Source organism: Mesocricetus auratus, unplaced genomic scaffold (assembly GCF_017639785.1).
Source record: "Mesocricetus auratus isolate SY011 unplaced genomic scaffold, BCM_Maur_2.0 Super-Scaffold_100006, whole genome shotgun sequence".
Lineage (NCBI taxonomy): Eukaryota > Metazoa > Chordata > Mammalia > Rodentia > Cricetidae > Mesocricetus > Mesocricetus auratus.
Genome location: NW_024429190.1, coordinates 54,738,091 through 54,752,984, shown reverse-complemented (window position 1 = coordinate 54,752,984; position 14,894 = coordinate 54,738,091). Strand labels below are relative to the sequence as shown.

The 14,894-nt window shown below is 40.6% G+C and overlaps 1 protein-coding gene across 7 annotated transcripts in view; it reads right to left on the bottom strand.

Moving 5' to 3' along the window:
- Positions 1-640: 640 nt before the first annotated feature.
- Positions 641-14,894, bottom strand: part of Exoc1 (exocyst complex component 1) — a 47,854-nt gene continuing 33,600 nt past the window's right edge. For 4 of the 7 annotated variants that reach the window (XM_040747242.1, XM_005080765.4, XM_040747243.1 and 1 more), the window contains 9 exons: positions 14,586-14,630; positions 12,999-13,162; positions 12,341-12,448; positions 10,406-10,482; positions 9,075-9,303; positions 6,547-6,730; positions 4,260-4,459; positions 2,989-3,183; positions 641-1,311 (listed from right to left, as the gene is read on the bottom strand). In XM_040747242.1, the coding sequence (XP_040603176.1) occupies positions 1,159-1,311; positions 2,989-3,183; positions 4,260-4,459; positions 6,547-6,730; positions 9,075-9,303; positions 10,406-10,482; positions 12,341-12,448; positions 12,999-13,162; positions 14,586-14,630 (1,355 nt within the window). In that variant the 3' untranslated portion in view covers positions 641-1,158. The remainder of the gene's footprint in view (positions 1,312-2,988; positions 3,184-4,259; positions 4,460-6,546; positions 6,731-9,074; positions 9,304-10,405; positions 10,483-12,340; positions 12,449-12,998; positions 13,163-14,585; positions 14,631-14,894) is intronic. The other 3 variants (XM_040747244.1, XM_013121042.3, XM_005080768.4) reach the window with 1 other exon arrangement.

The following is a 14,894-nucleotide window of genomic DNA, read 5'->3' as shown; positions in this document are numbered from 1 at the left end:
CCATGAGGACCCCCACCCAGTTATTTGAGAGTGTGTTATCCAGTCCTGACTGGTCTGGTATTTGCTTTGTAGCACAGGCTGGCCCCAATCTTTCAGCAATCCTATTGCTTCAGCCTCTTAAGTCCTAGGGTGACAGGCACCATGACTTTTTAACCCTTTATGCCCCTGCACATTCATGCTCATTATAGCAGAATTTTGTAGCCATCCCTGCCTTTCCATTTGAAACTCTAAGCCACAAAGGCTTAGTTTGTTTTTCAAGTTTTATAGTCATAGAATCCTAGCACATGCAGATGCTCCCGGTGGTGCCTTCTGTCACCTGACAGTATTTTCCTGGCATTTATTTACATTTCCATTCTGATCCCACTGTTTCATGTAATGAACATAGTCATATTCATCTCTTCCATCTGCTAGTGGACATTTAGGTTGTTCAGTCTATAGTACATGTTTCAATAGTTAGTCCTAAATATTAAATATCTCTGAAGCTATTATAAATGGCTTTTTCTTATTCTATTGACTTACTTATTGTTAAAATTCTAAGTGTTCTTTGGTATAAGGCCTCACAATTAATTTTGATATGCAGATTTTGTAAGAGTTTGCTTTTATATGCAAGATATATAAAACCTAGGAATGTTACCAAATATCAACTTTAAAAAATGTTCTTTATTTCATATACAGAGCCACAAGATCCTCAAAACCCAGGCTGGCAACTGGCCAGCTCCTCAGCTCCCTTCCCATGGGCACCCTGGTTAGACAAGGCGCCGACAATACTGTGTAATGCTTTCAGAGTCCATGACTTGTTAGCAACCGGCGGGCAGTGAGTGCCGACAACCTCCACTGCTTCACTCAGGACAGCCACTCAAAACACAAGAAGCCGACAATGAAGGAAAATGTCCTGCCCAGTCACTGAGAAGTGCTGAAGGCATTTCACGATGAGCTAGATGCTTAAAGAAGTACATCACCTGGAGGCCAAATAAGACTGACCCACAGCTATTGTTCCGTACTTCAGTATCTGCAGCAGAGTACTACACATTATCTGACAGTCAGTAACACACAGTCGTTTGAGTCTGGCTTCTCGAAGCACTTGCTTCATTTTTTTTTATGTAGTGTTGGTGTACTGAGAGTGTGTGTTCATTTCTTTTTCTCCTTTACAAGGCTTATTTAGTGGGACTGTGCGATGCTGGAGCAATAATCCAGAATGTCCTGAATAGTGAATTCCATTGTAACTCCAGACCCAGGGTAGCAGCGAGCTATCAAACCCTCGAAGTGCTTGTACTGGCGTATAAATTCATCTTGCATGGAGTGCCATACCACCTATTGCAAAACAGAAAGTGAATGCCAGAGAACTGTGAGGGGAAATGATTACATCACAGAAGCAGAGCAGATTACAAGAGAGAATCTGAGAATTTGGTATAGCATGGTAATTAAGCACATATATTCTGAAGCCAGCACCCTCAGTCCTTCCACTTAAAAGATTTGTCACCTCAAGTATATGCCACAGGTCCTGTGGGTCTCAAGTTTGTATCTGTAACAAGGTGTGGACAATAACACTCGTTCCTCCTACTTTAAACAAGGGAATAAAGCAGAGTACTTAGGATAGGCCTGACATGAGCAAGAACCCACTATGTTTTCGCTGTTATTTCATAGACTCTAATATCTACAACAGATGCAGCTGTGCAATTATATGTGGAATGAAGACCAGCATCCAGGAAGCATGATACTTAACACTGAAGTTCCATTTCAGACAAAGGTACATTTTTTTCTTTGCCTAAATTTGGTATAAGCATTGCTTGATATTGGGGAGGGAGAGCCAGGATGATCCAGGCTCATTACCTGCAACTATGTGATTAACAACCTTGCCATGGAGGTGGATATGCAGGTAATTTCAAGACAGAATTTCATACACACCATGATGCAAGAGCTTAAATTCATTGAAGTTCACTCTGTATTAACACTGTGCAATTTAAGTCTCCTAAAGACCAGGTGAGGGAACTATGACCATACCCTGGAATGCCCAACCCAGGGAATGTACTCTTCTAGGGTTTTCCTTGGGAACCTCCTAAATCCTCCATTCTTGTCAATTTAAGACCAGTCACTATCTCGCACAGGGCTTATTTCACCTTTTGCTTTTCACAATGATTTAGCGCATGCTACTTCTTCCACTGAGAAACACTTGCCACTCACTCATGAGCATGCGGTTTTACTTTGGGAAGTGAGCATAAATGCTGCATCACCGGGTGAGCACTCCGAGGATGCGGAAACTAGAGTTATTCTCCTCCATCCTGGGTCTTTTTGCATAGTTTATAAAGACTATAGCTTCATTTTGGTTCAAATCTGGCCCAACTGAGCCCACACGAGGCTTGCTGCCATGTTACGCCATCTCTTTAAGCACTCATTTCTGTTATCTAGAAGACAGCAGTGTCCATGAGAGAGGCATCAGTTTCAAAATGAGGACATTTGAAGCTCAGAAGTCAAGTTACTTGCCCCAAATCATACAGTTTCACTTGGATCCAGATTACAGATCCATTCCTAGCTCCGACCCCCCCAACTCAGAGCCCCTGCACCATACTAAGTGAGGTGCATTTACAGTCACCTCAAGTCTCAAAACAATGACACAAGAGAGAAGCAAAGCCCCACCTTAGAGAAACATAATCACTAAAGCAGAAATAATTACAGAAGGACTTCTTCCTTCCTTCCAGTCATCACTCTGGCCTGTGCTTTACAGAGTTTTCCTAAGTCTTTTACTTTTTTCCCTTTTTTTTTTTTTTTTTTTTTTTGTGGCAGGGTGTAGCTGAGGTTGTCCTTACGCTCACTATGTAGCCTAGGATGCCCTTGATCTTTTGATCCTTGTGCCTCAACCTCCCAAGTGCTGGACTTGCAGGCCTGCAACCACCATACCTGACTATGGAACTTTTCTAGGCACTAAAAATAGAGCACATGTAGCATCCATGTCGAGAAGCCTGAGTCTACAAAGCCAGGGGACGCACATACCTGCAGTAAGTTCTCCTCTTCACATAAATGCTTGTCAACCTTCTTGTAGAGGTTATCCAGACCCTTCTTTACTTCCTTGCCAGGGTACTCTTTAATAACTTTGCGAAGCTCTTGCTTGTTGAATGCAAGTTGGTAGCTCACTTCCTCCTCCCGTACGCCCTGGGCTACTCGGGCTTCAACGCCTTCAAAGAAATGCTTCAAGGAAATGGAAACAAATAATGGCTAAGAACTTCTTATATTATCAGCTGAACTTTTAAAAAACCAGGTTAAAAAGTATGTAGTGTATGGAAGCTAAAACAACAATCATCTATTACTATCCTACTCAGTAGTAACTATTAACACTTGGGACTTCCTTCTATTTCTTTAATGTGAGCATACAAAAGTATAATCTCAAATGCTATATTTTCCAGTTAATATGTTTATAGGCTCAGGGTTTTTCTGTCTCTTTCAGTTTCCTGCAAGTTGTAATGGGATTACAAACACAAGCCATTGACCTGGCAAAACAATCATTTCTTAATTTTATTATTTATCATTTGCTCAGGGAAATGACTCAAGTCAGGAAAGAAAAGAATGGCAATGTACACAATAATTGTTTTTGTTTTAATCTTGTGTGTATGTGGGTGGGTGTGGAGGCCAGAGGTTGACATCAGGATGTCTTCCTCAATTGCTTCTCTACCTTATTTTTTGAAGCAAGATCTCTCACTGATTCTGAAACTCACTGCTTAGGCTAAACTTGTTGGCCAGTGAGGACTTGGGATTTGCCTGCCTCCATGTCCCCAGGCTGGGGTACGGCGCACTTTTATGAGGACGTGAGAAACTCAGCAAGAATTTTATCCCCGAACTTTTTCCAGTCCCTCCCTTCTTTTCTTTTTTTCCCTCCTTTCTTTCTTTTGTTGAGGCAGTGTTTCTCTGTGTAGCCCTACTTGTCCTAGAACTCGGTCTGTAGACCAGGTTAGCCTCAAATTCACAGAGATTAGCCTGTCTCTGACTCCCAAGTGCTGGGACTAAAGGCGTGTGTCACCCTATCTGGCTTAGTCATAGTATACCATCTCTGTATTTGTAAAATGTGATAACAGTATCTTAGCTCATATCATGTTCAATTTACATATTGTTTATTTGCTCTGAGATGAGTTCTGAGTTGCCCATGCAAGCACTGAACATAAATAATTACAATCCTCTTGTTTCTGCCTTCAAGGCAGTGAGGGTTGTAGGGGTGAGTGTCTTCCACATGGATTCAAAAACAGGAAAAGACCAAATGAAAATCCATTTACGTTTAGTTTTTCAAGAGGCTGTCCTAAAGAGGAAATGACATAAGACTGCAGGTGATCAGTGTACTTCTGCTTGGCTTCTTTTTTCTCAGCTTCCAGACATGAGATTTTCAAACGAGAAAGAGTTGCAAAAATGTGGTGAAAGTTTTCCATCATAACAACATCCCTGGGGGTCTTCTGGCTTTCATTTGCTACTTTCTCAACTAAAATCAAAGCAGAAGAAGAAAGAAAATTTGTCTGATGTGAGTCAAACAGTTCAGGACTAAATACAATATTCTGCATTGTCAGGTACTCACGGCCTCCAGAAACAATCAGTTTCAAACAATACCATGAATCTGTGGAAATTCCAATCAGTGGAGGAATTATGAATTATAGCTGGTATGTTAGGGCAGCTAGATGATTAACATCATGACTAGATTCTAAAATGCTCAAGTTACTTAAATGTAAAAAGCAGTAACAGGATCAGAAGCATCAAGAAACATATATCTAGTTAAAAGCCAAGTTTTGTGATAGCATGGCTTTCTAAAGAATGACTCAAGCACAAGAGACGGAAAAAAGGTCACCAAAAAATGTGAAGACCCCTGCAAGGACACCATGAGCAATGAAATGGGTGACATCATTTCGAGTAAGGCAAGGGACAATAGGAGTAATATCCGGCCCTTGTAGAGTAGACAGAGCACGGGAGACTTTCACCAAATGCTCAGAGCAGCGAACTGGTATAAGCTCTCTGCACCATAATTTTGCAAAACTTGATGTATACATAAACTTCACCAATTCTATTTCTAGCTTGAAACAAATTAAGGCATATTCAGTAAGTAAATAGTGTTATTTGGAAGATCATGTCGTCATTAAAATAATTTTAGTTACTATAATGATAAGTATAGTCAGCTTGACAGAACCTAGAATGATGTGAGAGATGGGCCTTGGGCATGGCTGTGGGTGGTTATCTTGGTTACATTAACTGGAATGGGAAGACCTGTCCACCGTAGGTGGTACCATTTCCCAGGCAGGGGATCTTGGACTGTATGTGCATAGAGATCAAACACTAACACGCATGCATTCATTGCTACGTTCTTCTGACTGTGGATGTATGTGACCAGCTGCTTCCTGCTTTGTTGACCTAACTTCCCTGCCATGATGCACTATACAACTGTGATGTGAATTAAATCTTCCTTAAGTTGCTTTTTTGTTAGTGTATTATTTTATCAAAGCAACAGGAAAAAATGATACAGAAATCTATATTAGTGGATAAGGAAAGACAACAGGTTATGGAGTTATGCAGCTTTCAGTGTATGGAAAAGTACACTAAAAATGTGGATTACAAAATCATACATAAAATATGCATATACATGAGAAAAGGAGTGGGGTATGGAAAAGCTTGTAAGTAGAAACATTAAATGTTACAAATAATCTGTCCCTTGATTTTTAAAAAAGTCTATTTTCTAGTTTTTGTGAGTGCATATGAGTATATTTTATTTTAGAATCAGATAAAACAAAATTAAGTGTGTGTCTGCTGTGTAGTTTTCTACAGGTAAGTGTAGTGCCTATGTGGGCCTGAAGAGGGCATCAGATCCCAAGTTAGAGTTATAGGCAGTTGTAAGAAACTTGATGTGGGTTCTGGGAACTGAACTTGCAAGGCAGCAAGCACATGCTCTGAACCACCAAGTCATCATGCCTGGCCCCCCAACTAAACTTGAAAATTTAAATACCAAGCACTCAATCATGAGACTCATATATCCCTTCTCTAGGCTTTCTTTCATAAAAAAAAAAGTTACATGCTGTATGACATGATTCAACTTCCTGTTCAATTTTTGCTTTTGAAATCATTGAGTGTAAGCAATGAGACAATTTCAAATTAAATAACATGTCCAAAAATGTCCCCAATTTACTGGGCTTTCACACAGGCCGGCACACAGCTAATCTCCCTGTGTAACAGATGAAAAACCTGAAGCCTAAGCGAACTGACTTGTGAGCACTACACAGACATCCTTGCCAAGCAGCCAGAAGACCCTTATTAAAATGCAAATGAAACATGGCCATTTTCTACATTTAGAAAACAACCTTCAATTCTGGGTAGTAATAAGGCCCAGGAGCCTGGAACAAGAGTGGCTCTTGATGGGAATTACCTTACATGCTGCTTAGTTTTCACATTTAACAGATGCTCAATTTCAGAAAGCCTAAAGGACTCCAGACTACTAAAAACAGTGAGCATGCCTCACCCAGCTTCAGAGTTACCCAGAAGCAACAAAAGGAGCCGTAACGTTCTTCAGAGCAAACCATAAAAACTCACCATTAACAAACACTCCTCTGATTAGTTTGGTGTATGCTTTGTCCAGATCGCCACGACGTTCAGCATTTTTGAAGATTGATTCTGCAAGTCCAGCAAATTCTTCAAATTCAGCAACAAATGGAAGAATTCCTACTTTACTTTTCTTTGAGATCTTTACTTCTTCCATTTGCCTTATTTGGTTACTCTAAAGTTAGGCAGAAAGCAAGGGAAGAAAAAGTCAAGCAACTTAGAAACCACAGATGACCAAATGCACACACGGTGCCCAGAGCATTAGATACTTCTTAGAACTGCACTAACAAGAGTAATGAAGAAAACCAACTCTCTAGATAGAAACATTCTACACTGCATTGTATTCAGATAATAAAAGCATGAAGATGACTTAAACTTATTAAAAGATGAGTCAGTCAAGGACTCTGAGCTTTAAGTCTGTATTTCAACTGGAATCGGTGTATCATTCTACTATTCATGATGGACAGGGACAAGGCAGGTATACACTAGGGGCAGAGCAGGGCCAAGGCCAGGGCATGTAGGACGTGCCTAGTTTATTTCTGGTTAGTGATCAAACAGCTAAGTTTGAAAAGTATATCCACTTCCAAATGCTACTCACCTAAAACTTTTATTTACACAAATTCTCTGGGGAGAGGGGTGCAAGACCAAAGGAGATCACAAATTTCTATTATGGACTTGCATTTCATCCAGCCACCAGGGTCCAGAAAGATCTATAGATTCAAGTACTATTCCAAGTACTCTTCAGGGGTCTAGATCCACACAAATAGTCACATCACTTCAATTTCTACCTAAAATCTCAGTCTTGAGATATGGGGAGTATAAGCTGAAAAACTATAAGACATGTGGACCAGACCAAAATTTCTAGACTATGGGTATTGGGGTGAAAGCTCTGAGAACTCTGCCAGCCACCTGGGTTTCCTGTTCCAAATGCTCCGCTTCACCAGTGTTAACAAGCATGTGGCATTAGGTCAGACAGACAAGACAGTAGAGGACTGCAGTGTTGCCACCAGGCCTCGTGGGTCTGAGCAGCAGCGTGGTCACTTTTAACTGCTGACTCAGGAAGCACCGCCACCTCTCGAACACCTGCATCACCTCCAGAGGTAGAGGTGAAATGAGGGCCACATGATTCAGGAATGTATTACTGGCATCACCTCCTCAGGATGGTGGTAATGTGAAGGTCACATGACTCAGGAGGGTAATTAACCTCCTCAGGATGGTGGTAATGTGAAGGTCACATGACTCAGGAGGGTAACACCAGCATCCCCTCCCTAAGGTGGAGGTAGTGTGAGGGTCAGAAGAGGCTATGTACACTGTGCTACAGTACTGTGAATCATGCAGACTATCAGGAACGATGCACTTATTCTCCACCAATGTGCTGGTAAAAGCACCAGGACCACACATTCTGGAAGCGGACAGTGCCTCTATGACTTTCCACAGTGTCAGTCACTCCGTTATCTCAACCTTTGTTAGCTCTTCCTCCGGTGTCTTCCTATAGTAAGACGCTCCCAGTCACCAACACTTCTGGAGAGGCGTGTGCTGTCTGTGTGATGCTGGGGACTGAGCCAGCAGCCTTACCACTGAAATAACTCCCAATCCAGAAAGTGCTATTTTTTTCTATTTTGTTAATTATGTATACAACATGTATGCTTGCATGCCAGAAGAGGGCACCGAATGTCATTACAGATGGTTTCTGGGAATTGAACTCAGGACCTTTGGAAGAACAGCCAACAAGTTTAAACTCTGAGCCATGTCTTAAGTATAAAAAATGGCATACGTTTTAATTGCCCTTAATATTTTCACCTGCATTATTCTATGGATATTTAAGAATAGGTATAATAGGCTATAGAGTAGAAACATTCAAATGATAAAAATCCAAAAGCATATTAACAAAATGAAAATGTTTTAAATAACCAGGCTTATCCCAATTAATTTCTACAAACTGTGAAGTTTAACAGGTAACAATATTACTTTTTATAAGGAGTGGCATGATGCTCGATAGAATTTATTAGCAACTGGTTTCTCTGTGTAGCCTTGGCTGTCCTGGAACTCACTCTGAAGACCAGGCTAGCCTCAAACTCAGAGATCCACCTGCTTCTGGCCTTTGAGCATCACCATGTCCAGCTGCAACTGATCTTAACAAAAGAAAGCAGCATGATTATTGGACTTTGTATACTATTAATTAAAATGAATGATAATAATTTAAACTACCAATTAAAATAAGTCAATTTTACTAGGATATATGAAAATAACAATAAATCCAAATACCTTTCAATTGTTTCATTAAGCCAAAGGTCACATATCAGTAAACTGAGTCACAGGAACCCAGGGGGTCACTCAGGCAGAAGCTGGCCCTATGCCATGTGCCACAGAAATCTGTGTCGCCAATTCTCCAGCTTACTCTGTTCAAATGGACAGGCACCAAATCCCTATTTCACAGCTTTGGGGGTCATGAACTCTAGATTAAATATATTAGCCAATTTGCATAATAACTTATTCTTGAGTTAATTCTTACAACTTACAATGCATTTGTCAAAGTTCCTCTTCACAGTCACCAAGACGTTTCCCAGTGTAGTACTTAGGAAAGAGGCTGGGTCCACATTCTGTGCAGTCCACACGTGATGACTCATCTTGACTAACATATAAAGGGAGTTAAAGCTGTCGATTTTGTCTCCTAATGCAATTAAATTGTTCAGTTCAGGTTCAATACAACGAAATATTTTGATCATCATTTGGCGAATCATATCTTTCCTATCCAGAAAGAAAGAAAAAATATAATTAGTATAAACTTCAGATGAATCCACCTTTATTGCAATTGAAACTGTAGTTTACTGTATAAAAATACAGCTAAAAATTGGTACTACAACTAAAAATGCCAAACTATAGTGAATTATTCTATAGCAGTTTTGAATATAAGAACAGCTAATCGTGCGCTTCATTTGTAAAGCTGGGCACTGAACTGTGCTTTCCTCCCCCCTTTTTTTGAGGGAGGAAGCATCACAACCCCCTCCCCTTTTTTTAGATGTGTTGCTTTTTAAAAACTTTTTAAAAAAATTTATTATGTACACAGTGTTCTGCCAGCATGTATGCATGTAGGCCAGAAGGGGGCACCAGATCTCATCACAGATGGTTGTGAGCCACCATGTGGTTGCTGGGAAATGAACTCAGGACCTCTGGAAGAGCAGCCAGTGCTCTTAAACACTGAGCCCAAGAAACTGTGCCTTTCTATCTCTAAGAAATCCACTACTTTTCACCAGCAAACACTAGCACTGACTATCCATCTGGGATTACCAGACAGAAGAGCTCATGAGGCCTTCAATAGGATCAGTAACATGTCCCTAACAAGACAGTGAGCACATGTGATGACTAGCTTTGACTGTCAACTCGACAGGCTCTAGGGTCACCCAGGGATAAGCCTCCACGTGTATCTATGAGAGACTGTCTATGCTAGATTGCTTCTGGACATGTACATGGGATGACTTGATTAGATTAGCTGAGGTGGGAAGATATGCCTACTGAGGGTGGCTTCCGGACTGTATAAAAAGGAGAAAGTGAGCTAAACACAGGCACTCATTGCTCTCCACTTCCTACAATTGATGGAATATGACCACATGCTTCAAGTCCTTGCTGCCTTGACTTCCCCACCTTACTGTGGGACAAAATAAACCCTTTGCTTTCATCAAGGCTTTTCATCATCATAGCAACAGAAACACAACTAGGATAACACACAGGTCTGTGTGGGTACCAGGAGGTTTTGAGAATCATGTGGATGTTTCCATGAGAAACACTTCGTTTTGCCTCAATTCAGGTTGATTTTTCCCAGAACAAACAACAGATGGGGATAAATACATACTCAGATGAAATAGGCAGCAGTGTGCCGGAACTATGCTGTCGTGTTAATGAGCCACCATCCACATCCTCTGCTTCAGTCTGCAAAAAATTCACACACTTTATATAATGAAAAACCAGCGTAGTGACAAATTTATAGACCAAAAATCTGCCATGTTTTAAAACACAAGAAAATATTTTATGGAGAATAGTAATATTTTGTTACTATTAACGTAACATATAATATTACACACTGTTTAAGAACGTTTCATGAATTGAATTCTTAGATTTTACCTTCAGTTCTTTTTAACTGATTTATTTATCATGTATACAGTGTTCTGCTTGAATGTATATATGCTTATACACCAGAAGAGGGTACCACCAGATCTCATTACAGATGGTTGTGAGCCACCATGTGGTTGCTGGGAACTGAACTCAGGACCTCTGGAAGAGCAGCCAAGGCTCTTAACCACTGAGCCATCTCTCCAGGCCCATTCTTAAATTTTGAAAATTAATTTGGTGTGTTTGTGTGTGTGTGTGTGTGTGTGTGTGTGTATGTGTGCGTGGGCATGCATGGAAGGCAGAGGACAGTGGTAGAGGCTGTACTTTCAGTTCCCTTTTAAGTGGGCCCAGGAACTGAACTCATGTCATAAGTTTTGCTCAGCAAGCACCTTTACCCCTTTACCCACTGACCCACCTCACCAGCCTGTTTTTAGACCCCTCCTGGTCCCCAAGAAGTAATTCAGGGTAAAAAGTTAGTTATCTTCATCTGTGTGTACATGTGAAGAGAAGAGTGTGTGCATGAGGCCAGGAATGTACTCAGATGTAAAGGGATTTTGGCACAAAAACAGAAAAAGGAAAGGGAAAACATTCAACAACAATATTAAATGAAAACTTCAGTACTAAAAAAATGCTGTGGGACTTGAAGATAGCCGAGCAGTTAAGAACACTGGCTACTCTTCCAAAGGACCCAGGTTGGATTCCCAGCATCCCCAAGACAGTTCACAACTACCTGTAACTTCAGTTGCAGGACATCCTATACCCTCTTCTGGCTTCCATGGGCAATGCACATGTATGGGGCATAGACAAACATGCATACAAATAAACTAATAAAAATATAAATTTATAAATGCTGTCATAAATTCTTTCTTAAGCTGAGCAAGTAAATTTCCAACACTCCTACTATGAGGAACAACAGACTCCCACCAGTAGTGAATTTCTCACTGATCTTACGGCAGCTTTGTATATGTCAGCTGCCTTAGGCATAACTTTTTGAGATGACTCTTACTTGAACTGTGGTTTTTGAGTTTCTGAAAATATTCTAGAAATTCTCCCATTCTGTTCTCTTGCACTTATGCCTTGAAGGCATGGTGAAAAGGGACTTACACATTCACATTATGGAAGAGGAGACTGGGGCTTAGAGCATCAGCTAGTGTCTATCTGTTCACTTGCAAGGCCACAAGACAAAATCGGACTTAAAGCTGATGCCCCCATCTCCCCTCTATATAGCATTATCTCTTAGGTTGTATTTTCATTTGGGAACACTAAAATATTAAAATTGGTAGGCTTTCTGGTTTTTTAGATCTTACACTCTGTAACCCAGGCTAGCCTGGAAGTCATGCAGTCCTCCTACCTAAGCTTCCCAAGTGCTTAAATTATAGACACGAGCTACTACACCCTGCTTAAAATTCCTTTTTGAATGACGTTCTCTACAGAATAAATGCAGACATTTCCTCCCTTGTTAATTTAGAGGCTGTTGGCTAAAGACATTCTGGAATACTAGAAATCCAAACTCCTAGCTACTTTCCTGTTTGCAGTAGACTGTGAATAACAAGAATAGTTAAAGATTGATTTATTGGAATCTTTCCTTTTCTGTGTAGATACTAAAATTGTGAACACATAATAATAGTAACTGGGCTGATGTTACAGACTATACTGTCCAAATAAATGGAAGCCATACCATTGATGCAGACATGTTTTGATGTTGCTGTAGTTTGAAAAATTTACTTATGAAGTCCTGTTCTGCCAGACACAGCGGCTCCAGCTCACTCAGCACCTGCTCAAAGATCTGAAGGATGGACACCAAATGACCAGAGGGTTACAGAACTGCCTGGAAGGCTTGAACACACTCCAGTTTAGTTCACTGTTCAGCAAAGGCACGGATAAAGGTATAATTTCCTAAGTCTAGAATCCCCCAGTATGCCAAAGACAAACTCTCCCAAGACTGATAAGAGCAATTAATATAATACCAAGGAGAAACAGGTGGAAGAGAAAACTCAGTTACTCACTTCAAATATGGGAGGAGGAAGACAAGCTTTGAAACTTACTCCAGGCATCGCAGCTGACAGTGAAGCTGTTACTCCCTCCTGATTCTGTCATTCCTCAAACAACTTAGGTGTGATTTGCATGTCATAATTGTAACAAGTAAATGCTAATGAAGTTCTTATGTTACTTAAATGATCAATCATATTTTAGTTGTACTTTTGACTGTTTTTTTTTTCAGATTCAAATCAGAATTGGAAGGACATGGTAATGACTTCAAAGGTGTTCCAAGAGCCTGCATCTTTGAGAACACTTAAGGCAATCACAATGCTAGTACCAAGAATCTGTTATTTTACCTTATCAAACTTGGTTCTGTCGGCAACATCGAGGTCAGAGGCAGACATGTTCCCCATATCCAGCAGGGAAGATGACTGGGACCTGCGATTGCCTGAGCTCTGAACACTCAGTTTATTCAGACTAGAAGTCGATCCAGTGAGTTTCCCAGAGCTTCCATGGAGACCTATGAAATAACACATCTTTCAAAGCTGTGTCTCAGGGAACAAAGACCTATGATCTGCCTCAGGGCTACCTTTTAGAGCCTTGATCTTCTAGGACTCAGATTCTATTACATGGTTTGTGGAACCCTTGACATTCATTAATACTGGGTCCCGCTGCAGAGAATGTAGTGAATGGAAGGAGAACTACATCTATCTATGAACTACGATGGAAAGGGCCTTACTGATCAGATAGTCTATGCCCTTCCCCGCCCCATTCCAAAGGTAAAGCTATCTCTAAGTGCTGTCTCTAAGCTATAGTAATGAGGTAGGAACAAAGATGGGGGTCACTGAGTACTGTGCTAACGCTACAGCTGACAGAATGATGTATATTTCTGAAGAAAACTTATACCCAAGTATTAATCATCTCTAAACACCAATCTGAACCACATGAAATTATCAATTCTTGACAAGTTTTCCCATAAAGGTCAGTTATTTATGATTAAACTTAGTATGTTCCTGAGTCTAGAAACCCCATTTTTCTGAGTAGGCGACTTGGCTAATAACAGATGCATGAGCAAAAACACCCTAAGAATCTGATATCTTTAAAATATAACTGAAATGTGCTGTCACTAGCCAAATAAATAAGAGACATTTGTGCTTAGGTAGAATTTAGGAATTCATCCCAGCCATGGAGAAAATGAGCAACAGCTCCCACACACTAAGGAATTAATGGTTCGTTCTTAGAAGAACATATAAAGTTTAGGTTCAGAATATAAACAATAAAACACTTAAACCACTCTTCTTGAATACTACTCTGTTAACTTGCACTACTTACTAACGGGCAGGGAGGGAAAATGAAGTTTTAATAGGGACAATTCAAGCTTTTGCCTCATTATACAAATTATTACCAGATCTCTAAGACTTTTTTCAAGGATTTATTTTTATTCTTATTTTCAATTGTGTGTGCGTGTGCATGTGTGCACACTCGTGCATGTGGGTAAGTGCACGTGAGTGCGGGTGCCAGCAGAATCAGAGATATGGGATCCCACTGGAGCTGGAGTGGCTGTGAGCAACCTGAGGTGAGTGCTGGTAACTGCACACATACACTCTCAAGGGCATTATGTGCTCTAACTGCTGAGCTATCCTCCAGGGCCCCTTTAGTAGTAGTTATAGCTCTTCTAAACACAGCCTGTAACAGAAGTGCAATGTTAAGGTTTTCCATAAATTTCTGACAACAAAGCTTTCACCCCTTGCTGTGTAACTGTAACCACGTCACTTATTTCTTGGATGTACACACAACCGCCATGCTGAGTTTCTTTTTCCAATACCTGGCAATTTGGTGCAATCAATATCTCTGCTATTAATGTTTTTCAAGACAGGTAACCAACATCTAGACATTAACAAACATGCACTGAGGGTGCCTACTAGCACAGTAAGCATACTCACTCTCTGTTTCCTGTTTGACAGCACTTTCTTTTCGAGGCAGTGTAGCTGTGATGGATTAGGTTGCAAGCATCAAAGACAAAGACAAGTTAATAAACTGCAATTTGCACAAACCATGCACAAGAGGCAGTTAAAGCTCTAGTTTAAAAGACACATGCAAAGAACTGTGAGCACTGACTAACGAAAGGTGCAAACACACGTGTAGTTGCTCAGTGACCGTTGAGAAAGTAAGAGAGTAGTGTTACTAATCCTTTCATGGAGGGCTTCTACTTATGTATTCAGGAAACATATCAGTGTTTAACCCCCAACCCT